This window comes from Anolis carolinensis, chromosome 2 (assembly GCF_035594765.1).
Source record: "Anolis carolinensis isolate JA03-04 chromosome 2, rAnoCar3.1.pri, whole genome shotgun sequence".
In the NCBI taxonomy this organism is placed as follows: Eukaryota; Metazoa; Chordata; class Lepidosauria; order Squamata; family Dactyloidae; genus Anolis; species Anolis carolinensis.
Genome location: NC_085842.1, coordinates 12,469,629 through 12,496,629, shown reverse-complemented (window position 1 = coordinate 12,496,629; position 27,001 = coordinate 12,469,629). Strand labels below are relative to the sequence as shown.

The 27,001-nt window shown below is 44.7% G+C and overlaps 1 protein-coding gene across 1 annotated transcript in view; it reads left to right on the top strand.

Moving 5' to 3' along the window:
* Positions 1–26,375, top strand: part of LOC100566837 (zinc finger protein 850) — a 71,144-nt gene extending 44,769 nt beyond the window's left edge. The window contains exons 5-9 of the mRNA XM_062969266.1: positions 3,999–6,643; positions 11,612–11,629; positions 17,648–17,735; positions 22,478–22,644; positions 24,810–26,375. Of these exons, the coding sequence (XP_062825336.1) occupies positions 3,999–6,643; positions 11,612–11,629; positions 17,648–17,735; positions 22,478–22,644; positions 24,810–26,168 (4,277 nt within the window). The 3' untranslated portion in view covers positions 26,169–26,375. The remainder of the gene's footprint in view (positions 1–3,998; positions 6,644–11,611; positions 11,630–17,647; positions 17,736–22,477; positions 22,645–24,809) is intronic.
* Positions 26,376–27,001: the final 626 nt, after the last annotated feature.

The window sequence follows — 27,001 nt, the reverse complement described above, 5'->3', positions numbered from 1 at the left end:
ATGCTCTACCCATAGCATCTCCTCCATATCGAGTTACAGGCAAAATAACTAAATGTATTGAGAGGGAGGTAAAAGAAATGTTGGACATGGGCATTATAGTACCATCAAGCAGCCCATGGGCCTCACCAATTGTTCTGGTTCAGAAGCCTGATAACACCATAAGATTCTGTGTGGACTATCGTCTTTTAAACAAAGTAACTCAACCAGATACCTACCCTATGCCTCGATTAGATGATCTGTTAGAGAGGATGGGGAAGGCCAATTTTATTAGCAGCCTTGATTAAACCAAGGGTTTTTGGCAGGTACCTATGGCACCTCAGGACCAGGCAAAGACAGCTTTTAGGACTCATGGGGGATTATATGAGTTCACCATTTTACCATTTGGTTTAAGAAACAGCCCAGCCACGTTTCAACGTTTAGTGGACAAAGTACTTAGTGGTATGGGAGATTTCTGTGTGGCTTACATGGATGACATAGGGATTTTTAGTTCGAGTTGGGAAGATCACTTGAAGCACCTAAATCAGGTGTTGAGTCGGTTAAAGGAGGCAGGTCTAACTATCAAGGCTTCCAAGTGCCGGATAGGTAACCGCACAACCCAGTACTTAGGTCATATAGTAGGTTGTGGAAGTATTGGACCGGAGCTAACCAAGGTTGAAGCTATCCACCAATGGCCTATTCCAAAAACCAAAAAGCAAGTAAGATCATTCCTTGGTTTAGCACGATATTATCAGAAATTTATACCATCATTTAGCACTTTAGCAGCCCCTCTAACTGATCTCACTAGGAAAAACTGTCCCAATCAAGTAATTTGGTCCCCTGAATGTCAGAAGTCCATGGAACAATTAAAACAAGCCCTTACATCAAATTCTATTTTAAAAGCCCCAGATTTTGATGCGCCTTTTATTTTGACCTGTGACGCTTCTGATACTGGATTGGGAGCAGTCTTAAGTCAGGTTGACACAGAAGGGGAAAATCGTCCAATCCTCTTTTTAAGTAAAAAATTACTCCTCGGGAGTGCAGCATGTCAACTATAGAAAAGGAGTGCTTAGCCATAGTTTGGGCTATACAGAAATTACGACCTTATTTATGGGGAAGGAGGTTCACCCTCCAAACTGATCATGCCCCATTAAAATGGCTAGATAACACCAAGGGAACTAATAACAAGCTTCTCCGATGGAGCCTGTTACTACAGGATTACTCCTTTGACATAAGGCATGTAAAAGGTAAAAATAACATTGTAGCTGATTCACTTTCCAGGACATATTAGAGTTTGCAACAGTAAAGGTTTGTGTTTATGTGTTGCATGATAATATGTTAATCTTATATGTTAAGCGTGTGTTAATATGTATCGTTGTATATTCTTAAATACAATCCATATTATTATTTTTGACCATTCTAGGTTATAGAAAAGTCAAAAATAATCTTTATGGGTTGGGAGGTGTAAAGAAGTGTGTGTTTTTATTTTGTTTATGGATGATATGTTTATTTGGTTCTGTTTAAACAGTCAGGTTTGGTTAAATTTAAAATGGTAAGTATTAGAGCTGATAATGCCAGAGGGTGACCAGCTCAGCATTAGGAGACAGGTTGCCATGACAACGGGGGCGGAGCTAACTGCCGTTTGGAGAAAGAAAAGAGGGAATGTTTTAAAACCCAGTTTAGTCTGTGATTTTTAGTCACAGGGGACAGACTGGTTCCAAGTTTAAGGAAACCAGGAGGCAGACCTCTCATAGGCCAGACTAAGCAAGTTGGGTGACTTGTTTAGGGTTATTTGTAGAGGCTGTGGATTAAGGGAAATTAATCCCAGTGGATCCAAGTTTTCAGTTCTTAGTTTGGTTTTGAGAGAAGAAAATATTTTGAAAGTTGGAACACCTCACATCTATTTGTAACCGTTAATTTAAGTGCCTTTAAGAAGTTATAGAAACCACTAAGCTCTGTACATGAAATAAACTTGTTTTGATTTTTAATCCATCTAAGTCTCTGTCATAATCATATCCTAAGCTAAGCAACATCACCATCAAAAGTAAAATAAATAAAGAAAGCTTAAAAAGAATAAATATTCTCTGCCTGACATCTCCTCTATTGGTGGCAGCGAAGATAATTAAATACATAATAATTAAAGTCATCATCAAGACATCTTTAGAAATTGGTGGCAGCGGTGGGATCAAAAAGGATTCCTCCCTGTCACATTTTTACAGGCTTATTAACAAAAGACCCTCCCCATAAATGTATAGCAGAGTAACTTATTGGCAGCAGCGTGACAAAGCACTAGTAGCCAAAAGTGATAAAAAAGAACAAGAACACATAGACCAATGTTATCTCTTCCTTAGGAGGCTTTTCTTTGTAGCAAAATAATATGGTTGCATTATTTACAAGAACAATGGCTTTATAACACAAATAAAGTACTTTATACTTCCTTCTTTGCTTCCACGCTGGGCTTCTTTCTCATGCAGATAAACAGCTTCTATTTTCACTCTCACAGAGCCTCCTCTCACAACGAACTTACACATACTGGGGCTTTACACACCAAAGCTTTACACAGAGCAGCCTTTACACACTGAGGCCTACCTCACACAGAGGCATTCCCTCACTGAGGCTGACTAACACACCCATGTGGAAGTTGTAGTTCACCTTGCATCCAGAAAGCACTCTGAACCCCATCAATAATTGATCTTGACCAAAGTTGGCACACAGACCCAACATGCCCAACTGTGAATACAGGCGGAGTTTGGGGTGATTGCTCTGAGAATCTAGTATTACTGTATTATTATACAACAACTCTGTGATCCTGGTCATGAAAGCCTTTGACAAAACAAGGAATGTTCAGTTGGCTTCTCTAACTGCCATTTTTGCTCCGCCCAATTCTTGTGCCTCAGCACCTGCTCATATGCATTCGACCAATCCGGCTGCTCCTATGCAAATAGCTGCTAGTTGGCTCCTCCCCCAAGCTCTGCTGTAAAGGAGAGCCACAAAATGGCTGCCTATTTCCCTGGCTTAAAATGGCTGCTTCCCTCCCTGGCTTGTAATGTGGACTCACACCAATTCCTCGAGGCGGGCCACATTCCAGCTTTCCCAGGTAGGCCAGATCCGTTACATACCGTAGCTCAGCGCTTTAACACGCTGCGCCATCAGGGGATATTATTTCCTAAAGGTTGTGAATATACAATATTTCTGATTGGTTCTTTTTTGTCTGTTGGAGGCAAGTATGAATGCTGCAATTAGGCAAAATGATTAGGATGTAATGGCCTTGCAGCTTTAAAGCCTGGCTGTTTCCTCCCTGAGTGATTTTTTTGTTGGGAGGTGTTAGCTGGCCCTGATTGTTTCCTGTCTGGAATTTCCTTGTTTTCAGAGTGGTGTTCTTTGCGATATTTTATGTGCTTCTACTGTCTGTGGCCCTGAGAAAACAGAGGATTTGCCAGACTTTGATGAAGGGAATACTTTGTTGGGAGGTGTTAGCTGGCCCTGATTGTTTCCTGTCTGGAATTCCCCTGTTTTCAGAGTGTTGTTCTTTATTTAGTGTTCTGATTTTAGAGATTGTATTGTTCTGTTTTATTATACCACATTAATTTTTATATATTCTGATTTTAGTGTTTTTGAATACTTGGCGCCAGATTGTATTCATTTTCACGATTGACCACAACACAATAATAATAATAATAATAATAATAATAATAATAATAATAATAGTAATAATAATGACTTTGGTAATACACAGTGCTTCACTCCCTTCTCAGCTTCCTTTCTGGAAGAATGCTTTCTTGGGAGGTGTTAGCTGGCCCTGATTGTTTCCTTTCTGGAATTTCACATTTCCCTTCTTTCCGAGTGTTGCTGTTTATTTACAGTCCTGGTTTTAGAGATTATATTGTTCTGTATTATTCGATCCCAGAAATTATTTCATATTAAAGTAGAATCTCAATTATTAAACCAGGCCTGTATGCAGCTCCATTTCTTCAACTGGTTTTCCCAATTCTTTATCCTGTATTTGCTGGTTGTCCCAACAGGTGCAGCGCCCGATGGTCATCCTTCCCAGAAGCCATTTTGGATATCTCCAGAGACAATAAAGCAAGAAGTGAAGGAAGAGGTCTTTCACAATGAAGAGGAGTCTATGAAGGAAGAAGTCCAACCCAAGAGAGGAAGGAGGAGAAAGATGATTTCTAGGCAGGCTGATGCCCTAGTCCAGCAACAACGTCCAAAAATTGAGAGTCCTTCATGTGGACCCAAAGTGAAGAAGACCTTCTCCTACAAAGTGAACCTTGACTCACATCATAGAAGTCATGCAGTGGAAGTGAACTCACGTCATAGAAGTCATGCAGTGGAAGTGAACCTTGACTCACGTCATAGAAGTCATGCAGTGGAAGTGAACCTTGACTCACGTCATAGAAGTCATGCAGTGGAAGTGAACCTTGACTCACGTCATAGAAGTCATGCAGTGGAAGTGAACCTTGACTCACCTTATAGAAGTCACGCAGTGGAAGTGAACCTTGACTCACGTCATAGAAGTCATGCAGTGGAAGTGAACCTTGACTCAGGTCATAGAAGTCATGCAGTGGAAGTGAACCTTGACTCACATCATAGAAGTCACGCAGTGGAAGTGAACCTTGACTCAGGTCATAGAAGTCATGCAGTGGAAATGAACCTTGACTCACGTCATAGAAGTCATGCAGTGGAAGTGAACCTTGACTCAGGTCATAGAAGTCATGCAGTGGAAGTGAACCTTGACTCACGTCAGAGAAGTCATGCAGTGGAAGTGAACCTTGACTCACGTCAGAGAAGTCATGCAGTGGAAGTGAACCTTGACTCACGTCATAGAAGTCATGCAGTGGAAGTGAACCTTGACTCACATCATAGAAGTCATGCAGTGGAAGTGAACCTTGACTCACGCCATAGAAGTCATGCAGTGGAAGTGAACCTTGACTCACGCCATAGAAGTCATGCAGTGGAAGTGAACCTTGACTCACCTTATAGAAGTCACGCAGTGGAAGTGAACCTTGACTCACGTCATAGAAGTCATGCAGTGGAAGTGAACCTTGACTCACGCCATAGAAGTCATGCAGTGGAAGTGAACCTTGACTCACCTTATAGAAGTCACGCAGTGGAAGTGAACCTTGACTCACGTCATAGAAGTCATGCAGTGGAAGTGAACCTTGACTCACATCATAGAAGCTGTGAAGTGGAGACATCTTGCAAGTTCAAGGATTGTGAACAGAGCTTCCTCGGTGTTGCACAGGAATCTTATAAATGCACAGAATGCGTAAAGAGCTTCAGCAATAAGGCCGGTCTCACTCAGCATCAGAAAACCCACAGCGGGACTAAAACATTTACGTGCCCGAGGTGTCGAAAGAGCTTTGATAGTCAAGCCAGCCTCAGAGGACACAGGGAAGCCCACATCTTCACATGCTTGGAGTGTGGGAAGCATTTCAGCCTCCACGTGTATCTCACGTTGCATGAGCGGACGCACACCGGGGAAAGGCCGTTTACGTGCCCGCAATGTGGGAAGAGCTTCCTCCAGAGAGCCCACCTTCGGGTGCACCGGAGAACCCACACAGGGGAGAAGCCACACTCCTGTGACGAGTGCGGGAAGAGCTTTGGCCAAAAAGGACACCTCGCGTTGCACCAGCGGATCCACACGGGAGAGAAGCCCTACAAATGCCCGACGTGCGGGAAGGACTTCCGCTACAGCGTCAACCTGGCGGACCACCAGCGAGTGCACACCGGGGAGAAGCCGTACGAGTGCGCCGAGTGCGGGAGGAGCTTCAGTTGCCGCTCCAATATGCGTTCGCACCAGAAAACCCACACGGGAGAGAAGCCGTTCAAATGCATGGAGTGCGGGCGGAGCTTCAGCCACAGCGCCAGCCTCATCCAGCACCATCGGATCCACACCGGAGACAAACCTTTTTCGTGTTTGTGGTGCGGAAAGAGCTTCAGGACGAACACGGCTCTCAGTTTGCATCAGAAGGCTCACGCGCAGCTGAAGCCGTACTCGTGCCTGGAGTGTGGCAAATCCTTCCTCTACCGGTCGTACTTGATGACGCATAAGCGGATCCACTCCGGAGAAAAGCCGTACCAATGTTTGGAGTGTGGGAAGGCCTTCCACCAGCAACCGCACCTCGTGGCGCATCAAAGAATCCACACCGGAGAGAAGCCGTTCCAGTGCGCCGAGTGCGGGAAGAGGTTCAGCCAGAGCTCGCACCGCAATTTCCACCAGCGGATCCACACGGGAGAGAGACCCTTTAAATGCTCGACCTGCGGGAAGAGCTTTCCGAGTAGAAGAAACCTTAATTCTCACCAGCGGACCCATACGGGGGAGAAGCCCTTCCAGTGCTTTGAGTGCAAGAAGAACTTCGGCCACATGTCAGCCCTCCGTATCCACCAACGAACGCACACCGGAGAGAAGCCATACCCTTGCCTTGAGTGCGGGAAGACCTTCCGTTGTAGCTCAAGCCTGACCGCCCACCAGAGAGGCCACACCGGCGAGAAGCCCTTCAGATGCTTGGAGTGTGGGAAGAGCTTTGTGACCGCCACAAACCTTGGGGCGCACAAGAGAGTCCACAGTAGAGTGAAGCCGTACGAATGCTTGGAATGTGGGAAGAGCTTTCGGTGGAGTGGCCAGTTTGCATCTCATCAAAGGACACACATGAAAGAAGGAACCTGAAACGACGGGACCGTCTCAGAACATTTCAAGGCTAGTTTATGTTGGTATAATGGATTACAGTTAGCCCACTGTTATAGGTTTTAGTTATAAATAAATAGAAGCTTTACCACAGTATCTGAACCAAGATATACCCTGCAGTATAATAAAGTGTCACTCAGGCTTGTGTAACAAGTAACAGCATCTTTACTTCAGTTCAAAAGATCAAACAGGGCAACAATATATACAGAAGCCGCTCTGAATTCTGTCCTGTTTTGTCTTTCAAGAACAGCCTTAAAACACTGTGGTAAGTAAATGAGAACTGCTTTACTTCAGCAAAACATAAAGTACAGCACACTCAGTGAAGCAAAGAAGTTTTAAGGCAAGCACAGTCTCTGATAAACTCCCAAATCAAATAGCAGTCTTACTTCAGACAAAGAAACAGCAATAAATCCTTAGGAGCAGTTTCCAGAGGCAGACTTGAAGCAGGCACAAGGGGAGCGAAGAGTCAGTTTGTTACCAGCAAGAGCTGGCTGCACCTGCTTCTGCTTTATAGCCCTCACAACTGCTAGGGCAGTTCCTAATCACTCAGCTGCATTTCTGGCAGCCATTCTAGCTGAATGTCGTCTCTGCTCTGTTTCCTTTCGCCTCTCCTGAAATGTGGGTACAGTAGAGTCACACTTATCCAACATTCTGGATTATCCAACGCATTTTTGTACTCAATGTTTTAAAACATCGTGATATTTTGGCGCTAAATTCCTAAATACAGTAATTACTACATAGCATTACTGCGTATTGAACTACTTTTTCTCTAAAATTTGTTGTATAACATGTTGTTTTGATGCTTAATTTGTAAAATCATAACCTAATTTGATGTTTAATAGGCTTTTCCTTAATCCCTCCTTATCATCCAACATAATCGCTTATCCAACATTCTGACGGCCCGTTTATGTTGGATAAGTGAGACTCTACTGTACTTGCAAAATCCCCTCCTCAGATTCCAACTGCCCCTCTGATTCATGAACACTTTTCTGCTCCCCTTCCTCTTCTGAAGGAATCCCTAACAAATTCACACAGAGAACATAGGGAATAAATAGTTGCTTTAAACAGTCTTTAAATATGTCTCATTTGCCTTATAAATAATCAGGCTTTGGAGAGTTGGCAGCCGTTTCCTTCCTGACTATTTCCAGTCAGCGCTCTCTTCACTCTCCGAGGTGAAAGTGGCAGTTACAACCATTTGTCTCATCAAAGCCTGCCCCTACCTTATGGAATGCCTTGCCGCCCTATATGAGAGCCATGCGTGAGTTAGGGCCTTTTACCCTCGCACTCAAGACCTGGCGCTTTACTAGAGCTTTTAATCTATGTTAATTTTATCAATATTTGTACGTATGTATTTTTATCCTTTACAATTTAGCTAGTAAATCGCCTAGAGCATCTTGGATGGAGGGCGATTAATAAGTAATTAGATGATGATGATGATGATGATGATGATAATGATGATGATCAGCAAGCTAGAGACCGCAACCAACTGGAATTCTGGCTCCTGACTGGCTCAGCCAATCAGCTGTCGACACATGCCTTCCCAGTCAACCCATTACATCATGGTGTTCTTTTTACAAATCTCCACACTTCCCACTGAAATCCCGATAAGTTTACAGTACGTTGGTTAAAATTGTTTTTATTTTTAAATATTGTATTGTTCTTTCATTTACTAATATTGTAAATGAAATATTGTAAATGAATAATATGGTAATAATATTATATATTGTGTACACATATACTATTGATAATAATATTATAATGTAATAAAATATAATATTTATTTATTTATTGCAGTATTTCTACCCCACCCTTCTCACCCAATAGCGGACTCAGGGCGGCTAATAATAATAATAATAATAATAATAATAATAATACAATATACAGTAATAATATTGTATAATATAATAATATTAATTATATATTAAATATTAAATGTAATATTACTAATAATATTATATTTATTTATTTATTTATTTATTTATTTATTTATTGCACCCTTCTCACCCAATAGCGGACTCAGGGCGGCTAATAATAATAATAATAATAATAATAATACAATATACAGTAATAATATTGTATAATATAATAATATTAATTATATATTAAATATTAAATGTAATATTACTAATAATATTATATTTATTTATTTATTTATTTATTTATTGCACCCTTCTCACCCAATAGCGGACTCAGGGCGGCTAATAATAATAATAACAATAATAATACAATATACAGTAATAATATTGTATAATATAATAATATTAATTATATATTAAATATTAAATGTAATATTACTAATAATATTATATTTATTTATTTATTTATTTATTTATTGCACCCTTCTCACCCAATAGCGGACTCAGGGCGGCTAATAATAATAATAATACAATATACAGTAATAATATTGTATAATATAATAATATTAATTATATATTAAATATTAAATGTAATATTATTAATAATATTATGGTATAGTGCGATATAGTAATATACAGTAGAGTCTCACTTATCCAAGCCTCTGGATAATCCAAGCCATTTTTGTAGTCAATGTTTTCAATACATCGTGATATTTTGGTGCTAAATTCGTAAATACAGTAATTACTACATAACGTTACTGTGTATTGGATTGCTTTTTCTGTCAAATTTGTTGTGTAACATGATGTTTTGATGCTTCATTTGTAAAATCATAACCTATTTTGATGTTTAATAGGCTTCTCCTTAATCTCTCCTTGTTATCCAACATATTCGCTTATCCAACGTTCTGCCGGCCCGTTTATGTTGGATAAGCGAGACTCTACTGTATATCAACTACAATGTTGTCGAGGGCTTTCATGGCCAGGATTGTTGTGTGTTTTTCGGGCAGTATGGCCATATTCCAGAAGTTATAGGGTGTTTGAAAAAGAACTCCCTAGTCACCATTATTTTATACTTAAAACTAGGGAGTTCTTTTTCCAACAACTCTCTTGTATTCTCTCCTGACGTTTCACCCACATCTATGGTAGGCATCCTCAGAGGTTGTGTTGTCGACCGCGTTTCTAGGGGATCGGGCCCCTTAAGGAGAGAGCCGATCCGGTCCTGAGAGAACGGACCTTGGCGGAGCCAATAGGAGAATATGAGCCGCAATACAACCTGGAGCCGAAATGAAGAAGGTCCGCCAAAGTTGAAGGAAAATCCGCCAAGGAGTCTTTATTGAGCGATTCAGCTGAAAAGGACACTAGTAGCGATCATTCAGTCTACTAGCGTACCATATATCCGAAATAAAGCCATATTTATACAATGTTTCAGTCTGACAGCCCCTTAAATTTCCCGCCCCGCTCCCCCGCCCATCTGATCGCGGATAGGCTAGAAGGTTGAACGAGGCGGGCTTTCGTTTCCCGCCTTGCTCCGCATGGCCCAATAGGAAGCTGCTTTTTGTCTCTACCCGGGCCAATCAGAAAGGGGAAGGCGGGAGTTATTGGAACAATGAAGTGACAGGGCAGGAAAGATCAGATTAATTCCTGCCCGGCCGGATTCTAAAGGGATTAATGACAGCAATTAGGGGTTCCTGCCACGTCTACAGATTTTAGATATGCCTTGGGGTGTCAGGGGGGAAGTGGTGATGGGTGTTGATGAGCCAAAATTGACAGGCTCCACAGGGCGCCTTCCTGAGGTGTCCTGGAATTTCCTTTTGGAGGAGATATGACAATGTTTGCCTTGAGGGCGAATCACCTTTTGTTTTTGGGAAGGGAAGCCTGGGTCATAGAAAATGGGGTTCATGTTGGGGTCAAAATATTTCCCATTTGATTTCATGATTTGACAATTATATGAAATAAAATGAAAAATAAAATAAAGTTGGAATATAAACCCTGCTGGGAAAAATACATATTTTCCGGGGATCCTAAAGAGTACAAATACATATAGGCAGATAGATAGATTTCATGGAAATAAGGGAGAATCCATAAAGGTGGGTGACATTGCATAAAGGGGAATCATGAATGATATAAACAATTGAAAATATCTGATAAGAACGAAGTTCATAACATCTGGGGAACCCAATATGGAAATTCATAAAAGTGGAGTTTTAGCAGCATGATTTTACAATTCATGAAGTTGTTATCTCTTGCCTCAGAGTGCAGGGATAATCCACAGTAAACTCCAGTAAAAAAGTCTCAATCACCTTCTACTATAAATATACGGAATATAGAACATAAAGTCTTGACTTTTGAACTATCTTTTACAAAGTCCTGGGGGGGCGGGTGGTCACCTCGATCACAGTTGTGAGATCTATTTGAGGTCTATATACCTCACAACCTCTGGGGATGCCTGCCATAGATGTGGGCGAAACGTCAGGAGAGGATGCTTCTGGAACATGGCCATACTGCCCGTAAAACACACACAACGACCCTTAATTACAATGATTTCTTTAACCCACAATTAATAGACAAGGACAGTGAAACATAAATCTGTTACACAAAGTCTTATGACAATCGAAATGTAGGGTCATTCAATAAGAGTCCCAAAGAAGCAGCCCTATATGATTTGCAAGAGGGTTCGCTTTGAGGGCACACTCTTGTGAGAAGAAGTTTGCAAATCCCAAAAATCTATAAATAAGAGAAGGATACTGAGAAGGATATGTGGAGCCTCCTGGAAGAGGATTTCCACATAGAGGAGTAAGTGGAGGCCTCCTTTCAGGTGCAAATGGAGCTGCAATCTCCTTTGCAAGGCTCCCTCCCTGCAGGCATTTCCCATTCATTCATTCCTTTCTTCATTCATTCCTTTCTTCATTCATTCATTCATTCATTCATTGACTGGCCTCCACCCCAGGATCACCTGCAGGCAGGGAGTGTCCAACAGGAACCGGAAATGTGGGCTGCTTTTTGTCTCTCCCGGGCCTCTCTGGACCAGAAGCACAACTTTATTTCTTCTTTCTTTCTTTCCTTCCTTTCTTCTTTCCTTTCTTTCCAGCGAAGATCCCAGGAGGAGGTGAGTTGCTCTTCCTTCCTTCCTTCCTTTGCAATGCAACCCCAATGGCCCAGCCTGCATGCAGCCAAAAAAGTGGGGCATATAGACACATAATAATAATAATAATAATAATAATAATAATAATAATGATGATGATGATAATAATAATAAGTTGCTCATGGGGATCCCTTCCTTCCTTCCTTTGCAATGCAACCCCAATGGCCCTGCCTGCATGCAGCCAAAAAAGTGGGGCATACAGACACATAATAATAATAATAATAATAATAATAATAATAATAATAATAATAAGGATGATAATGATAATAATAATAATAATAAGTTGCTCATGGGGATCCCTTCCTTCCTTCCTTTGCAATGCAACCCCAATGGCCCTGCCTGCATGCAGCCAAAAAAGTGGGGCATACAGACACATAATAATAATAATAATAATAATAATAATAATAATAAGGATGATAATGATAATAATAATAATAATAAGTTGCTCATGGGGATCCCTTCCTTCTTTCCTTTGCAATGCAACCCCAATGGCCCAGCCTGCATGCAGCCAAAAAAGTGGGGCATACAGACACATAATAATAATAATAATAATAATAATAATAATAATAATAATAATAATAATAATAATAATAAGGATGATAATGATAATGATAATAATAATAAGTTGCTCATGGGGATCCCTTCCTTCTTTCCTTTGCAATGCAACCCCAATGGCCCTGCCTGCATGCAGCCAAAAAAGTGGGGCATGTAGACACATAATAATAATAATAATAATGATAATGATAATGATAATGATAATGATAATGATAATGATGATAATAATAAGTTGCTCATGGGGATCCCTTCCTTCCTTCCTTTGCAATGCAACCCCAATGGCCCAGCCTGCATGCAGCCAAAAAAAGTGGGGCATACAGACACATAATAACAATAATAATAATAATAATAATAAGGATGATAATGATAATAATAATAAGTTGCTCATGGGGATCCCTTCCTTCTTTCCTTTGCAATGCAATTCCAATGGCCCTGCCTGCATGCAGCCAAAAAAGTGGGGCATATAGACACATAATAATAATAATAATAATAATAATAATAATAATAATAATAATAATAAGGATGATAATAATAATAATAATAAGTTGCTCATGGGGATCCCCTCCTTCTTTCGTTTGCAATGCAACCCCAATGGCCCTGCCTGCATGCAGCCAAAAAAGTGGGGCATACAGACACATAATAATAATAATAATAATAAGGATGATAATGATAATAATAATAATAATAATGATAATAATAAGTTGCTCATGGGGATCCCTTCCTTCTTTCCTTTGCAATGCAACCCCAATGGCCCAGCCTGCATGCAGCCAAAAAAGTGGGGCATACAGACACATAATAATAATAATAATAATAAGGATGATAATGATAATAATAATAATAATAATGATAATAATAAGTTGCTCATGGGGATCCCTTCCTTCTTTCCTTTGCAATGCAACCCCAATGGCCCAGCCTGCATGCAGCAAAAAAAGTAGGGCATATAGACACATAATAATAATAATAATAATAATAATAATAATAATAATAATAATAATAATGATGATAATGATAATAATAATAATAAGTTGCTCATGGGGATCCCTTCCTTCTTTCCTTTGCAATGCAACCCCAATGGCCCTGCCTGCATGCAGCCAAAAAAGTAGGGCATATAGACACATAATAATAATAATAAGGATGATAATAATAATAATGATAATAATAATAATAAGTTGCTCATGGGGATCCCTTCCTTCTTTCCTTTGCAATGCAACCCCAATGGCCCTGCCTGCCTGCAGCCAAAAAAGTGGGGCATACAGACACATAATAACAATAATAATAATAAGGATGATAATGATAATAATAATAATAATAATACGTTGCTCATGGGGATCCCTTCCTTCCTTCCTTTGCAATGCAATTCCAATGGCCCAGCCTGCATGCAGCCAAAAAAGTGGGGCATACAGACACATAATAATAATAATAATAATAATAATAATAATAATAATAATAATAATAATAAGTTGCTCATGGGGATCCCTTCCTTCCTTCCTTTGCAATGCAATCCCAATGGCCCTGCCTGCATGCAGCCAAAAAAGTGGGGCATACAGACACATAATAATAATAATAATAATAATAATAATAATAATAGTAATAATAATAATTGCAAGAGACCACCTGGGCCCTTTGCAAAGAGAGTGGGAGGAGAACAGAGAGCATAGAACAGGGGCCATCCAGTCCAGCCCCCTTCTTCCATGCAAGGAAAGCACAAAATATTCCTTACAGATGGCCATCCAGCCTCCAGTTTAAAAAGCCTCCAAGGAAAGAGCTTCCACCAGACTCTGAGGCAGAGAGTTCCACTGCTGAACAGCTCTTACGTTCTTTCCTCATATTCATTGGAATCTCCTCTCTTATATTTGAACCCAGGGCTCCATTGAGTATTGACTCAAGGCTAGCAGCAGGAAAAGCACAAAATGTTCCTCACAGATGGCCATCCAGCCTCTGTTTAAAAGCTTCCAAGGAAGGCGCTTTCACTAGACTCTGAGGCAGAGAGTTCCACTGCTGAACAGCTCTTAAGCTCTTCCTCATGTTCATTGGAATCTCTCCTGCTATTTGAACCCATGACTCCATTGAGTCCTAGTTTGCACCCATCTTGCTCCCTCTTCCTTAGCACAGCTTTTATTATTATTATTATTATTATTATGTTATTATGTCACAGCAAACAAGATAGATGTGCTGGATTTCGTATCACAAAATCCCAAGTCGAACACTTCCCAAGTGTCTAGGACTGTGTGATGTATTATTATTATTATTTTTATTATTATTATTATTATTATTTTATTATTATTATTATTATGTTATTATGTCACAGCAAACAAGATAGATGTGCTGGATTTCGTATCACAAAATCACAAGTCGAACACTTCCCAAGCGTCTAGGACTGTGTGATGTATTTTCGGATGATGCACTCAGATCCCAGTAGGGTGGCCTTTTGCAGTTGGCAGATCGTGATTTTGTCAATGTCTATTGTTTCCAAATGCCGGCTGAGATCTTTTGGCATTATTATTATTATTATTATTATTATTATATACACAACAAGATGAGTCCACAGCAGACAAGATCACTCTGCTGGCTGTTGTATTGAATCCCACGTCGGACACTTCCCAATGTCTAGGACTGTGTGATGTATCGGCCAATAATGCATGCAGATCCGTGTCGGGTGGCCTTTTGCAGCTGGCCGGTGGTCACTTGGTCAGCGCCAATGGTGTTTAAATGCTGGCCGAGGTCTTGAATCCCTGCACCCAGTGCCCAACGACTGTTAGGAATTCCACAATTTCAGTCCAAAGGAGTTGCAGTCCAAAACACTTCAGAGGGTCAAATTTTCCCACGCCTGATCTAAACAGATGCTTGGCAATGCTACCATGCTGAGTTCCTTCGGGGAAATAGGATTATTATTATTATTGAAACAACGATGTTGTATGACACAGCAAACAAGATAGATATACTGGATTTCGTTTCACAAAATCACAAGTCGAACACTTCCCAAGTGTCTAGGACTGTGTGATGTATTTTCGGATGATGCGCGCAGATCCCAGCAGGGTGGCCTTTTGCAGTTGGCAGATCGTAATTTTGTCAATGTCTATTGTTTCCAAATGCCGGCTGAGATCTTTTGGCACGGCACCCAGTGTGCCCATCACCACCGGGACCACCTGCACTGGTTTCTGCCAGAGTCTTTGAAGTTCAATCTTGAGGTCCCGATAGCGGCTGAGTTTTCGTCAATGCGACTGTCACCTGGGATGGCGACATCAATTATCCAAACCTTGTTCTTTTCCACAACTGTGATGTCTGGTGTGTTGTGTTCCAGAACTTTGTCAGTCTGGATTCGGAAGTCCCACAGTATCTTTGCGTGTTCATTTTCCACGACCTTTGCTGGTTTGTGATCCCACCAGTTCTTTGTTGCTGGGAGGTGGTGCTTGAGGCATAAGTTCCAATGGATCATTTGGGCTACACAGTTGTGCCTCTGTTTGTAGTCTGTCTGTGCGATTTTCTTACAGCAGCTGAGGAGATGATCCATGGTTTCGTCAGCTTCCTTGCACAGTCTGCATTTTGGGTCATCAGCTGATTTTTCGATCTTGGCCTGAATGGCCTTTGTCCTGATGTCTTGCTCCTGGGCTGCAAGGATCAGGCCTTCTGTCTCCTTCTTCAGGGTCCCATTCGTGAGCCAGAGCCAGGTCTTCTCCTTGTCAGCTTTTCCTTCAATTTTGTCAAGGAACTTTCCATGCAATGTTTTGTTGTGCCAGCTGTCAGCTCTAGTTTGTAGTGTGGCTTTCTTGTACTGGTTTATTATTATTTTTATTAGTTTATTATTATTTTAGTTTATTATTATTATTAATTATTATTATTATTATTAATTAATTAATTATGAATTATTATTATTATTAATATTAATTATTATTATTTATTATTTTAGTTTATTATTATTATTATTATTGTTATTTTATTATGACACAGCAAACAAGATAGATATGCTGGATTTCGTATCACAAAATCACAAGTCGAACACTTCCCAAGTGTCTAGGACTGTGTGATGTATTTTCGGATGATGCGTGCAGATCCATTATTATTATTATTATTATTATTATTATTATTATTATTATTATTGGGAGCCTTCAGTGGAACTCGCCGACCGAAAGGTTGACGGTTTGAATCCAGGGAGCAGGGTGAGCTCCCACTGTTAGCCCCAGCTTCTGCCAACCTAGCAGTTCAAAACATGCAAATGTGAGTAGATCAATAGGTACTGCTCTGGCGAGCAGGGCTTGGAAGTGGAGATGAGCACCAGCCCCCATGTCAAGGGGAAACCTTTACCGTTACCTGTTGTTATTATTATTACAGTAGAGTCTCAGTTATCCAAGCTAAACGGGCCGGCAGAAGCTTGGATAAGCGAATATCTTGGATAATAAGGAGGCATTAAGGAAAAGCCTATTAAACATCAAATTAGGTTATGATTTTACAAATTAAGCACCAAAACATCATGTTTTACAACAAATTTGACAGAAAAAGCAGTTCATTACGCAGTAATGTTATGTTGTAATTACTGTATTTACGAATTTAGCACCAAAGTATCATGATATATTGAAAACATTGACTACAAAAATGGCTTGGATTATCCAGAAACTTGGATAAGCAAGGCTTGGATAAGTGAGACTCTACTGTATTATTATTATTAATTATTATTATTATTATGACACAGCAAACAAGATAAATATGCTGGATTTCATATCAAAAAATAATTTCTTCTTCTTCTTCTTCTTCTTCTTCTTCTTATTATTATTATTATTAGTGGATCTGTAATTGCACTGCACGCAGTGTGCCGATCACCAGTGGGACCACCTTGACTGGCTTGTGCCAGAGTCTTTGCAGTTCGATCTTTAAATCCTCGTATCGTGTCAGGTTTTCCAGTTGCTTTTTCTTCGATCCTGCTGTCGCCTGGGATTGCAACATCGATGGTCCATACTCCGTCTTTGCAGTTCTTCTTCTTTTTATTATTATTTATACCCCACTATTTCTCTCAAGGAGACTCAAAGCTCCAACTCCAAGGGACCCCATGAACCATGGCTAGATGTAAAGGTTTCCCCTGACATTAAGTCTAGTCGTGTCCGACTCTGGGGGTTGTTGCTCATCTCCGTTTCTAAGCTGAAGAGCCAGCGTTGTCTGTAGACACCTCCAAGGTCATGTGGCTGGCATGACTGCATGGAGCGCCGTTACCTTCCCACAGGAGCAGTACCTATTGATCTACTCACATTTGGATGTTTTCCAACTGCTAGGTTGGCAGAAGCTGGGGCTAACACTGGGAGCTCACACCGCTCCCCGGATTCGAGCTGCAGAGCTTTCGGTCAGCAAGTTCAGCAGCTCAGCAGTTTAACACACTGCGCCACTGGAGGTCCCATAAGGCATTACTCTTGGGAAAACCCAATGTTTCCTTCTTTCCAGGGTCCCGTGCCTTTCGGAGAAGGGGCTGCGCGTGGAGGAAGGATGGATCGGGGCCGCCCGTCCACGGAGGTCTTGAAGGAGGAACCGGGTCAGGACTCTCTCTTATCGCTACTTTCCTTTGGGTTTCCCTTTTGCTTCGTTGCATCTTCAGAAGCTTGAGGATCCCAACGGATATTTATATTTCAACTGAAATTGCATTTATGGTCGTTGTTTAACCTTGTAGCCGTGATGCAAATATTTCGTGAGCTTTGAGACATGAGTTTTGGACTGTCCTTCGGAATCAGCGCATGGTTTTCACGAGGGAAGGGGTTTAATTGTTCTGTTGTTAGTGCAGTAGAGCCCCGCTTATCCGACTTCCGCTCTCCCGACACCCCGTATTATCCGACGCCCCGGGCCATCCGGGTCCCGGTTCTGCCGCCACTGCTGCCGTCGCTGCTGCCGGGACCCGGACCGGTGAGTGACTGGGCGAATGATGGAGGGAGGGCCTTTGCCACCCTCCTTCGCTCTCCCTCCCTCACTCGTTCACTCACTCACTCACCAGGCCGGGTCCCGGTTCTGCCGCCACTGCTGCTGTCACTGCCGGGACCTGGACCGGTGAGTGAGTGAGCGAATGAGGGAGGGAGGGCCTTTGCCACCCTCCTTCGCTCTCCCTCCCTCACTCGTTCGCTCACTCACTCACCAGGCCGGTTCCCGGTTCTGCCACCACTGCTGCCGTCGCTGCTGGGACCCGATCTGGTGAGTGAGTGAGCGAATGAGGGAGGGAGGGCCTTTGCCACCCTCCTTCGCTCTCCCTCCCTCATTTGTTTACTCACTCACTCACCAGGCCGGGTCCTGGTTCTGCCGTCACTGCTGCCGTCGCTGCCGGGACCCGGACCGGTGAGTGACTGAGCGAATGAGGGAGGGAGGGCCTTTGCCACCCTCCTTCGCTCTCCCTCCCTCACTCGTTCGCTCACTCACTCACCAGGCCGGGTCCCAGTTCTGCCACCACTCCTGCCGTTGCTGCCGGGACCCGGCCTGCTGAGTGAGTGAGCAAATGAGGGAAGGAGGGCCTTTGCTACCCTCCTTCACTCTCCCTCTCTCACTCGTTCGCTCACTCACCAGGCCAAGTCCTGGTTCTGCCGTCACTGCTGCCGTCGCTGCCGGGACCCGGACCGGTGAGTGACTGAGTGAATGAGGGAGGGAGGGCCTTTGCCACCCTCCTTCGCTCTCCCTCCCTCACTCGTTCGCTCACTCACCAGGCCAAGTCCTGGTTCTGCCGTCACTGCCGGGACCCGGACCGGTGAGTGAGTGAGCGAATGAGGGAGGGAGGGCCTTTGCCACCCTCCTTCGCTCTCCCTCCCTCACTCGTTCGCTCACTCACCAGGCCAAGTCCTGGTTCTGCCGTCACTGCTGCCGTCGCTGCCGGGACCCGATCTGGTGAGTGAGTGAGCGAATGAGGGAGGGAGGGCCTTTGCCACCCTCCTTCGCTCTCCCTCCCTCACTCGTTCGCTCACTCACCAGGCCAAGTCCTGGTTCTGCCGTCACTGCTGCCGTCGCTGCCGGGACCCGGACCGGTGAGTGAGTGAGCGAATGAGGGAGGGAGGGCCTTTGCCACCCTCCTTCGCTCTCCCTCCCTCACTTGTTTACTCACTCACTCACCAGGCCGGGTCCCGGTTCTGCCACCACTGCTGCTGTCACTGCCGGGACCCGGACCGGTGAGTGAGTGAGCAAACAAGGGCGGGCCTTTGCCACCCTCCTTCACTCTCCCTCCCTCACTCGTTCACTCACTAGGCCAGGTTCCGGTTCTGCCACCACTGCTGCCGTCGCTGCCGGGACCCGGACCGGTGAGTGAGTGAGCAAACAAGGGCGGGCCTTTGCCACCCTCCTTCGCTCTCCCTCCCTCACTCATTCGCTCACTCACCAGGCCAAGTCCTGGTTCTGCCGTCACTGCTGCCGTCGCTGCCGGGACCTGGATCGGTGAGTGAGTGAGCAAACAAGGGCGGGCCTTTGCCACCCTCCTTCGCTCTCCCTCCCTCACTCGTTCACTCACTAGGCCGGGTCCCGATTCTGCCACCACTGCTGCCGTCGCTGCCGGGACCCGGCCTGGTGAGTAAGTGAGCAAATGAGGGAGGAAGGGCCTTTGCCACCCTCCTTCGCTCTCCCTCCCTCACTCTTTCACTCACTCACTCACCAGGCCGGGTCCCAGTTCTGCCGCCATTGCTGCCGGCACCCGGCCTGGTGAGTGAGTGAGCGAATGAGGGAGGGAGGGCCTTTGCCACCCTCCTTCGCTCTCCCTCCCTCACTTGTTTACTCACTCACTCACCAGGCCGGGTCCCGGTTCTGCCACCACTGCTGCTTTCACTGCCGGGACCTGGACCGGTGAGTGAGTGAGCGAATGATGGAGGGAGGGCCTTTGCCACCCTCCTTCGCTCTCCCTCCCTCACTCGTTCACTCACTAGGCCGGGTCCCGATTCTGCCACCACTGCTGCCGTCGCTGCCGGGACCCGGCCTGGTGAGTAAGTGAGCAAATGAGGGAGGGAGGGCCTTTGCCACCCTCCTTCGCTCTCCCTCCCTCACTCGTTCGCTCACTCACTCACCAGGCCGGTTCCCGGTTCTGCCACCACTGCTGCCGTCGCTGCTGGGACCCGATCTGGTGAGTGAGTGAGCGAATGATGGAGGGAGGGCCTTTGCCACCCTCCTTCACTCTCCCTCCCTCACTTGTTCGCTCACTCACCAGGCTAAGTCCTGGTTCTGCCGTCACTGCCGGGACCCGGACCAGTGAGTGAGTGAGCAAACAAGGGCGGGCCTTTGCCACCCTCCTTCACTCTCCCTCCCTCACTCGTTCGCTCACTCACCAGGCCAAGTCCTGGTTCTGCTGCCGTCACTGCCGGGACCCGGCCTGGTGAGTGAGTGAGCAAACAAGGGAGGGCCTTTGCCACCCTCCTTCGCTCTCCTTCTCTCACTCGTTCACTCACTCACTCACCAGGCCAGGTCCCGGTTCTGCCACCACTACTGCCGTCGCTGCCGGGACCCGGACCAGTGAGTGAGTGAGCAAACAAGGGCGGGCCTTTGCCACCCTCCTTCACTCTCCCTCCCTCACTCGTTCGCTCACTCACCAGGCCAAGTCCTGGTTCTGCTGCCGTCACTGCCGGGACCCGGCCTGGTGAGTGAGTGAGCAAACAAGGGAGGGCCTTTGCCACCCTCCTTCGCTCTCCTTCTCTCACTCGTTCACTCACTCACTCACCAGGCCAGGTCCCGGTTCTGCCACCACTACTGCCGTCGCTGCCGGGACCCGGACCAGTGAGTGAGTGAGCAAACAAGGGCGGGCCTTTGCCACCCTCCTTCACTCTCCCTCCCTCACTCGTTCGCTCACTCACCAGGCCAAGTCCTGGTTCTGCTGCCGTCACTGCCGGGACCCGGCCTGGTGAGTGAGTGAGCAAACAAGGGAGGGCCTTTGCCACCCTCCTTCGCTCTCCTTCTCTCACTCGTTCACTCACTCACTCACCAGGCCAGGTCCCGGTTCTGCCACCACTACTGCCGTCGCTGCCGGGACCCGGACCAGTGAGTGAGTGAGCAAACAAGGGCGGGCCTTTGCCACCCTCCTTCACTCTCCCTCCCTCACTCGTTCGCTCACTCACCAGGCCAAGTCCTGGTTCTGCTGCCGTCACTGCCGGGACCCGGCCTGGTGAGTGAGTGAGCAAACAAGGGAGGGCCTTTGCCACCCTCCTTCGCTCTCCTTCTCTCACTCGTTCACTCACTCACTCACCAGGCCAGGTCCCGGTTCTGCCACCACTACTGCCGTCGCTGCCAGGACCCGGACCGGTGAGTGAACCAGCAAGCAAGGGAGAGCGAGCGGGCAGCAAAGGCTTCCTCTTCCTCTTCTTTGATGGCCAGCCTGCTGAGGAGGAGGAGGATCACGAGGAAAAGCGGAGGAGGCAGTCTGCAAGCCTCGCTTGTCCTCTTCCGCCTCCTCCTCTTCCTCGATAGCCAGTTCGAGCCCGGGTCGGGGTGAGCACCTGACCTTCAGCCCAGCTCACTGTCCACCTAGGCCGTTTGACAAAGTAGAGAAATTAGGCACCACTTCAGCAGGGAGGTATTTTTTGTCGCCATAAAAAGGAAATACAGTAGAGTCTCACGTATCCAACATAAACTGGCCGGCAGAATGTTGGATAAGTGAATATGTTGGATAATAAGGAGGGATTAAGGAAAAGCCTATTAAACATCAAATTAGGTTATGATATTACAAATTAAGCACCAAAACATCATGTTATTACAACAAATTTGACAGAAAAAGTAGTTCAGTAGGCAGTAATGCTACGTAGTAATTACTGTATTTATGAATTTAGCACCAAAATATCACGATGTTTTGAAAACATTGACTACAAAAATGCGTTGTATAATCCAGAACGTTGGATAAGTGAGACTCTACTGTACCATAGAATCATAGAATAGTAGAGTTGGAAGAGACCTCATGGGCCATCCAGTCCAACCCCCTGCTAAGAAGCAGGAAATCGCATTCAAAGCACCCTGACAGATGGCCATCCAGCCTCTGCTTAAAAGCCTCCAGAAAATGCCGGCGATCAAAGAACAGGAGGAAAAGGTCTGTGCTCGTCAACATAGAGGATGGAGTGACAGCACCCCCCTGTGGCCAGAATCGGGCACAACCTCCAAGGACGCCGAAGTTGGAAAATGCTGACATACAACCTCTATCTGTTCTCTGTCCTGTATGTCTAATGGCATTGAATGCTTGCTGTGTATGTGTTCTGGGATCCGCCCTGAGTCTCCTTCGGGTGTGAAGGGTGGAATATAAATTCTATAAATAAATACATTCTTCCATCTTCCTTCCTTCAGATTATGGTCAAAAGAGGGGTCCTTCTCCAGGGATGTCCTTGAGATCTTCTCAGTGGAGAGTGAAGGATGGAGAAGGAAGAGGAGGAGGAGGCCTGGAGAGGCGGCCAAGGAAGGACAGGACCCTCCCGGATCAGGATGAAGGCTCCTCTCCAATCTCAAATCAGAAGGTACGGATCAGGACTGGATGCGCCTTTTGTAGTAATCCCTTGGGCTCCGGATCCAGCCTTGAGCCGGAAGAAGGGGAGGGACCCTCCGTCTGTGTCGCCTGCGGAAAGAGCAGGTCTTTGGGTTCCATCTGGCAACATGTTGCAGCAGTGGTGGATAGCGGCATAGATTTTATTTTATTTATTTGTTTACAGTATTTATATCCCGCCCTTCTTTCTCACCCCGAAGGGGACTCAGGGCGGATTACAATGAACACATATATGGCAAACATGCAATGCCAACAGACAAGCAACATACATTAGACAGACTCAGAGGCGTTTTTAACATTTTTCCAGCTTCACGATTCCGGCCACAGGGGGAGCTGTTGCTTCACCGTCCAGTAGTGGCGGTACTTCCTCATTCCTCATTCCTTTCCTCGTGTTTTGCTGGCAGTTTTATGGTGTTGTAAATTAGCCTCCCGCATAAAGCGTCCCTAAATTTCCCTAATTGACAGGTGCAACTGTCTTTTGGGGCTGCATAGGTCAACAGCAAGCCGGGGCTATTAATGGTCGGAGGCTTAACCCGACCTGGGTTTCGAACTCATGACCTCTCGGTCAGTAGTGATTTATAGCAGCTGGTTACTAGCCAGCTGCGCCACAGCCCAGATATACGATACTAGATTAAGCATCACACCATCAGATCACTCCTGACAGGCAGCTGGACTGAGTACAGGATGAAGGAAATGATGCTTCTGCCTCTTCACTGTGTGCTTTGTGCCTCCTTCCCACAACTTTGTGCTTCTGCCATTCTAAAGTTGATCGTTCTTTATTGTTGTTGTTGTTGTTCCATGTGAACGTGCAGGTTTTGCCTTGCTGTTACACTGGCCAACTCACATTTTCTTTGCCTCGAATGTGCTTCCTTGCCACAACTTTGTGCTTCTGTCATTTTAAAGTTGCTCTTTCTTTTTTATTCTTCAGTGTGAATGTGCATCTATACATTACATCTCTATATATAAAAGAGTGATGGCATCAGGGCAGCGGACAAAACAACAAAACTACAGGCCCCCCAACCTCGAAATTTGACAACACAACCCATCATTCACAGCTCTAGATTGATACAACAAAAAGAAAAGAAAAATAAAGTCCTAACTACAGGGAGAGGAATAATAGTTTTTATCCAATTGCTGCCAGTTTGAAGGCTAAGCTCCGCCCACTTGGTCTCCTAGCAACCTCCTCAGCCCAGGGGACAGGCACAGTTAGGCCTCACTTAGGCCTCTTCCACAGATTATCAGATTTGAACTGGATTATATGGCAGTGTAGACTCAAGGCCCTTCCACACAGCTATATAACCCATTTAGAATCTTATATTATCTGCTTTGCACTGGATTATCTTGAGTCCACACTACCATATAATCCACTTCAGTGTGCATACTAAACATAAAGACAACCATACAACAGACATTCAATACCACCACTACCTCAACAATTTCTCACCAACACCACCAGACAAGCCACAGCAACGCGTGGCCGGGCACAGCTAGTGTTATTGATAAAGTACATTTTCTTATTTATTTATTTCCAATATTTCTATCCCGCCCTTCTCACCCGAAGGGACTCAAGGCGGTGTACAATTGGCAACAATTCGATGCCGACACATCATTAAAAACAACAGCATATAAAAATGTATTACAACCAGTTAAACACAGTATAAAATATAAAACATAAAACATATGCTTAAAATCCGTTTGTCCAATATCCTCCTACTTTATCCTTTTAACAGACTGGGTCGTCTTATTTAAAAATATGTAACAAAAAAGAGAATGTTTCTGAGGGCCAGAATGGATTAATACAATTTCAATGTGAAAAATTTGTTTTGAGATAAGAGTGATTTGAGTTAAGAGCTCAGTCGCAGAACGAATTAAACTCTTACGTCAAGGCATCGCTGTCTTTCTCATAAATAGCATCAGAAAATGCATACGTGGGCCATAGCGGTACATAAGCTATCCATCTTGTAAAGGTTTTCTTTCTAGTTGTTACCCAAAGTAGACTTCAAACTCTTTATACAGATTTTCTCTCATTATTCCAAATGGATTTGGGAAGCTAGATTTTGGGCCCATTTAACCATGTGATTTCTTTGCTTGTTGTTTCTCCCTTTCCTATATTAACAACAGTTTGTACATTTCATACAGGGAATTCATACAGAGAAGAAACTGGAATGTGGAAAGAGCTTCACTGAAAGTGGAGGCGTACATTCATATCCAAGAACACACCCTGTGAAGAAAGCCTATAAATGCCTGGAGTGTGGGAAGAGCTTCACTCGGAGGGCATACCTACAGAGACATCACAGAATTCACACTGGGGAGAAACCCTATGAATGCTTGGAGTGTGGGAAGAGCTTCACTGACAGTGGACATCTGCGTTCCCATCAAAGGACCCACACTGGAGAGAAGCCCTATAAATGCCTGGAGTGTGGGAAGAGCTTCACTCGGAGGGAACATCTACAGACACATCACAGAATCCACACTGGGGAGAAACCCTATAAATGCACAGAGTGTGGGAAGAGCTTCACTGACAGTGGACATCTGCGTTCCCATCAAAGGACCCACACTGGAGAGAAGCCCTATAAATGCCTGGAGTGTGGGAAGAGCTTCACTCGGAGGGAACATCTACAGACACATCACAGAATCCACACTGGGGAGAAACCCTATAAATGCACAGAGTGTGGGAAGAGCTTCACTGACAGTGGACATCTGCGTTCCCATCAAAGGACCCACACTGGAGAGAAGCCCTATAAATGCCTGGAGTGTGGGAAAGGCTGTGCTCATTACATCACTCTGAAAGAGCACCAGAAGATCCACACTGGGGAAAAACCCTTTACATGTCCGCAGTGTGGAAACAACTTCCGTAGTACTTCCACCCTCAAATCGCACCAGAAGGTTCACACTGGAGAGAAACTCTATGTGTGTCCCGAATGTGGAAGACCCTTTGCTCATAAGGGAACCCTAATTATACACCGGCGGCTTCACACGGGGGAAAAGCCATTTGAATGCTCTGATTGTGGGAAGACCTTCCATCAGAGACCGCACCTCGTTGTGCACCGGAGGGTTCATACGGGGGAGAAGCCCTACCAGTGTGATGACTGTGGAAAAACCTTTACTCAGAGAAGCCACCTTACCGTCCACCGGAGAATCCACACGGGAGAGAAACCTTACAGCTGTATGGACTGTGGGAGGACCTTTGCAACGAAGATAACCCTTGGGTATCACCAAAGAACCCACACGGGAGAAAAGCCCTACACGTGTTTGGAGTGCGGGAAAAGCTTCATCCATAACTCAGCCCTGAATTCGCATCGGAGAACCCACACCGGGGAGAAGCCGTATTCCTGCTATGAGTGCGGAAAGAGATTCAGATGTGGGTCGGATCTCACTGTTCACCAGAGGATCCATTCTGGGGAGAAACCGTATCGATGCTCTGAGTGTGGGCAGAGTTTCGGTTATAGCAGAAAACTTGCTGCGCATAAAAGGGTTCATAAGGAAGGGAATCCATAGACTTCACGTATTGGGACAAAATACTCTTGTACATCAAATGTGTCCATGTCAAGGCCCATGGGCCCGCCATATGATTTTATTGATACAATAACGTAGATAGGGTTTTTCATTCTCAATTATATTTTGTTTGACGTATCGAATCAGAGATCCTTGTTCTCTTTCCTCTTGGATGTATCCATCTTTTAATAAACTCTTTTACTCATTAAATACATTGCTTGAATTGTGGGTTTTTGTGGCCACATGGGCCGTCCAGTCCAACCCCATTCGGCCAAGAAGCAAGAAATTGCATTCAAAGCACCCCGACAGATGGCCATCCAGCCTCTGCTTCAAAGCCTCTAAGGAAGGAGCCTCCACCACACTCCCTCCGGGGCAGGCAGAGGGTTCCACTGCTGAACAGCTCTCTCACACTGAGGAAGTTCTTCCTCATTTTCAGGTGGAATGAGTTGTAGTTTGAAGCCATTGTTCCATAGCGTCCTTGTCTGCAGGGCAGCAGAAAACAAGCTTCCTCCCTCCTCATGACTTCCCCTCACATCTTGATCCATGGTCTTCATCATGTCTCCTCTCAGCCTTCTCTTCTGCAGGCATAATAATAATAATAATATGATATACTGCTGGCATCATAAACTGGAAACAGATGGAACTGGACAATTTGGACAGAAAAACAAGAAAACTCATGACCATTCATCATTCACTGCACCCTCGCAGTGATGTTGACCGGCTATATCTGCCTAGAAGATCAGGGGGCAGAGGACTCTTACAAGTCAAACAAGCAGTCAAAGAAGAAGAACATGCCCTGGCAGAAGATGTCAAGCAAAGTGAAGAACCTGCTTTGA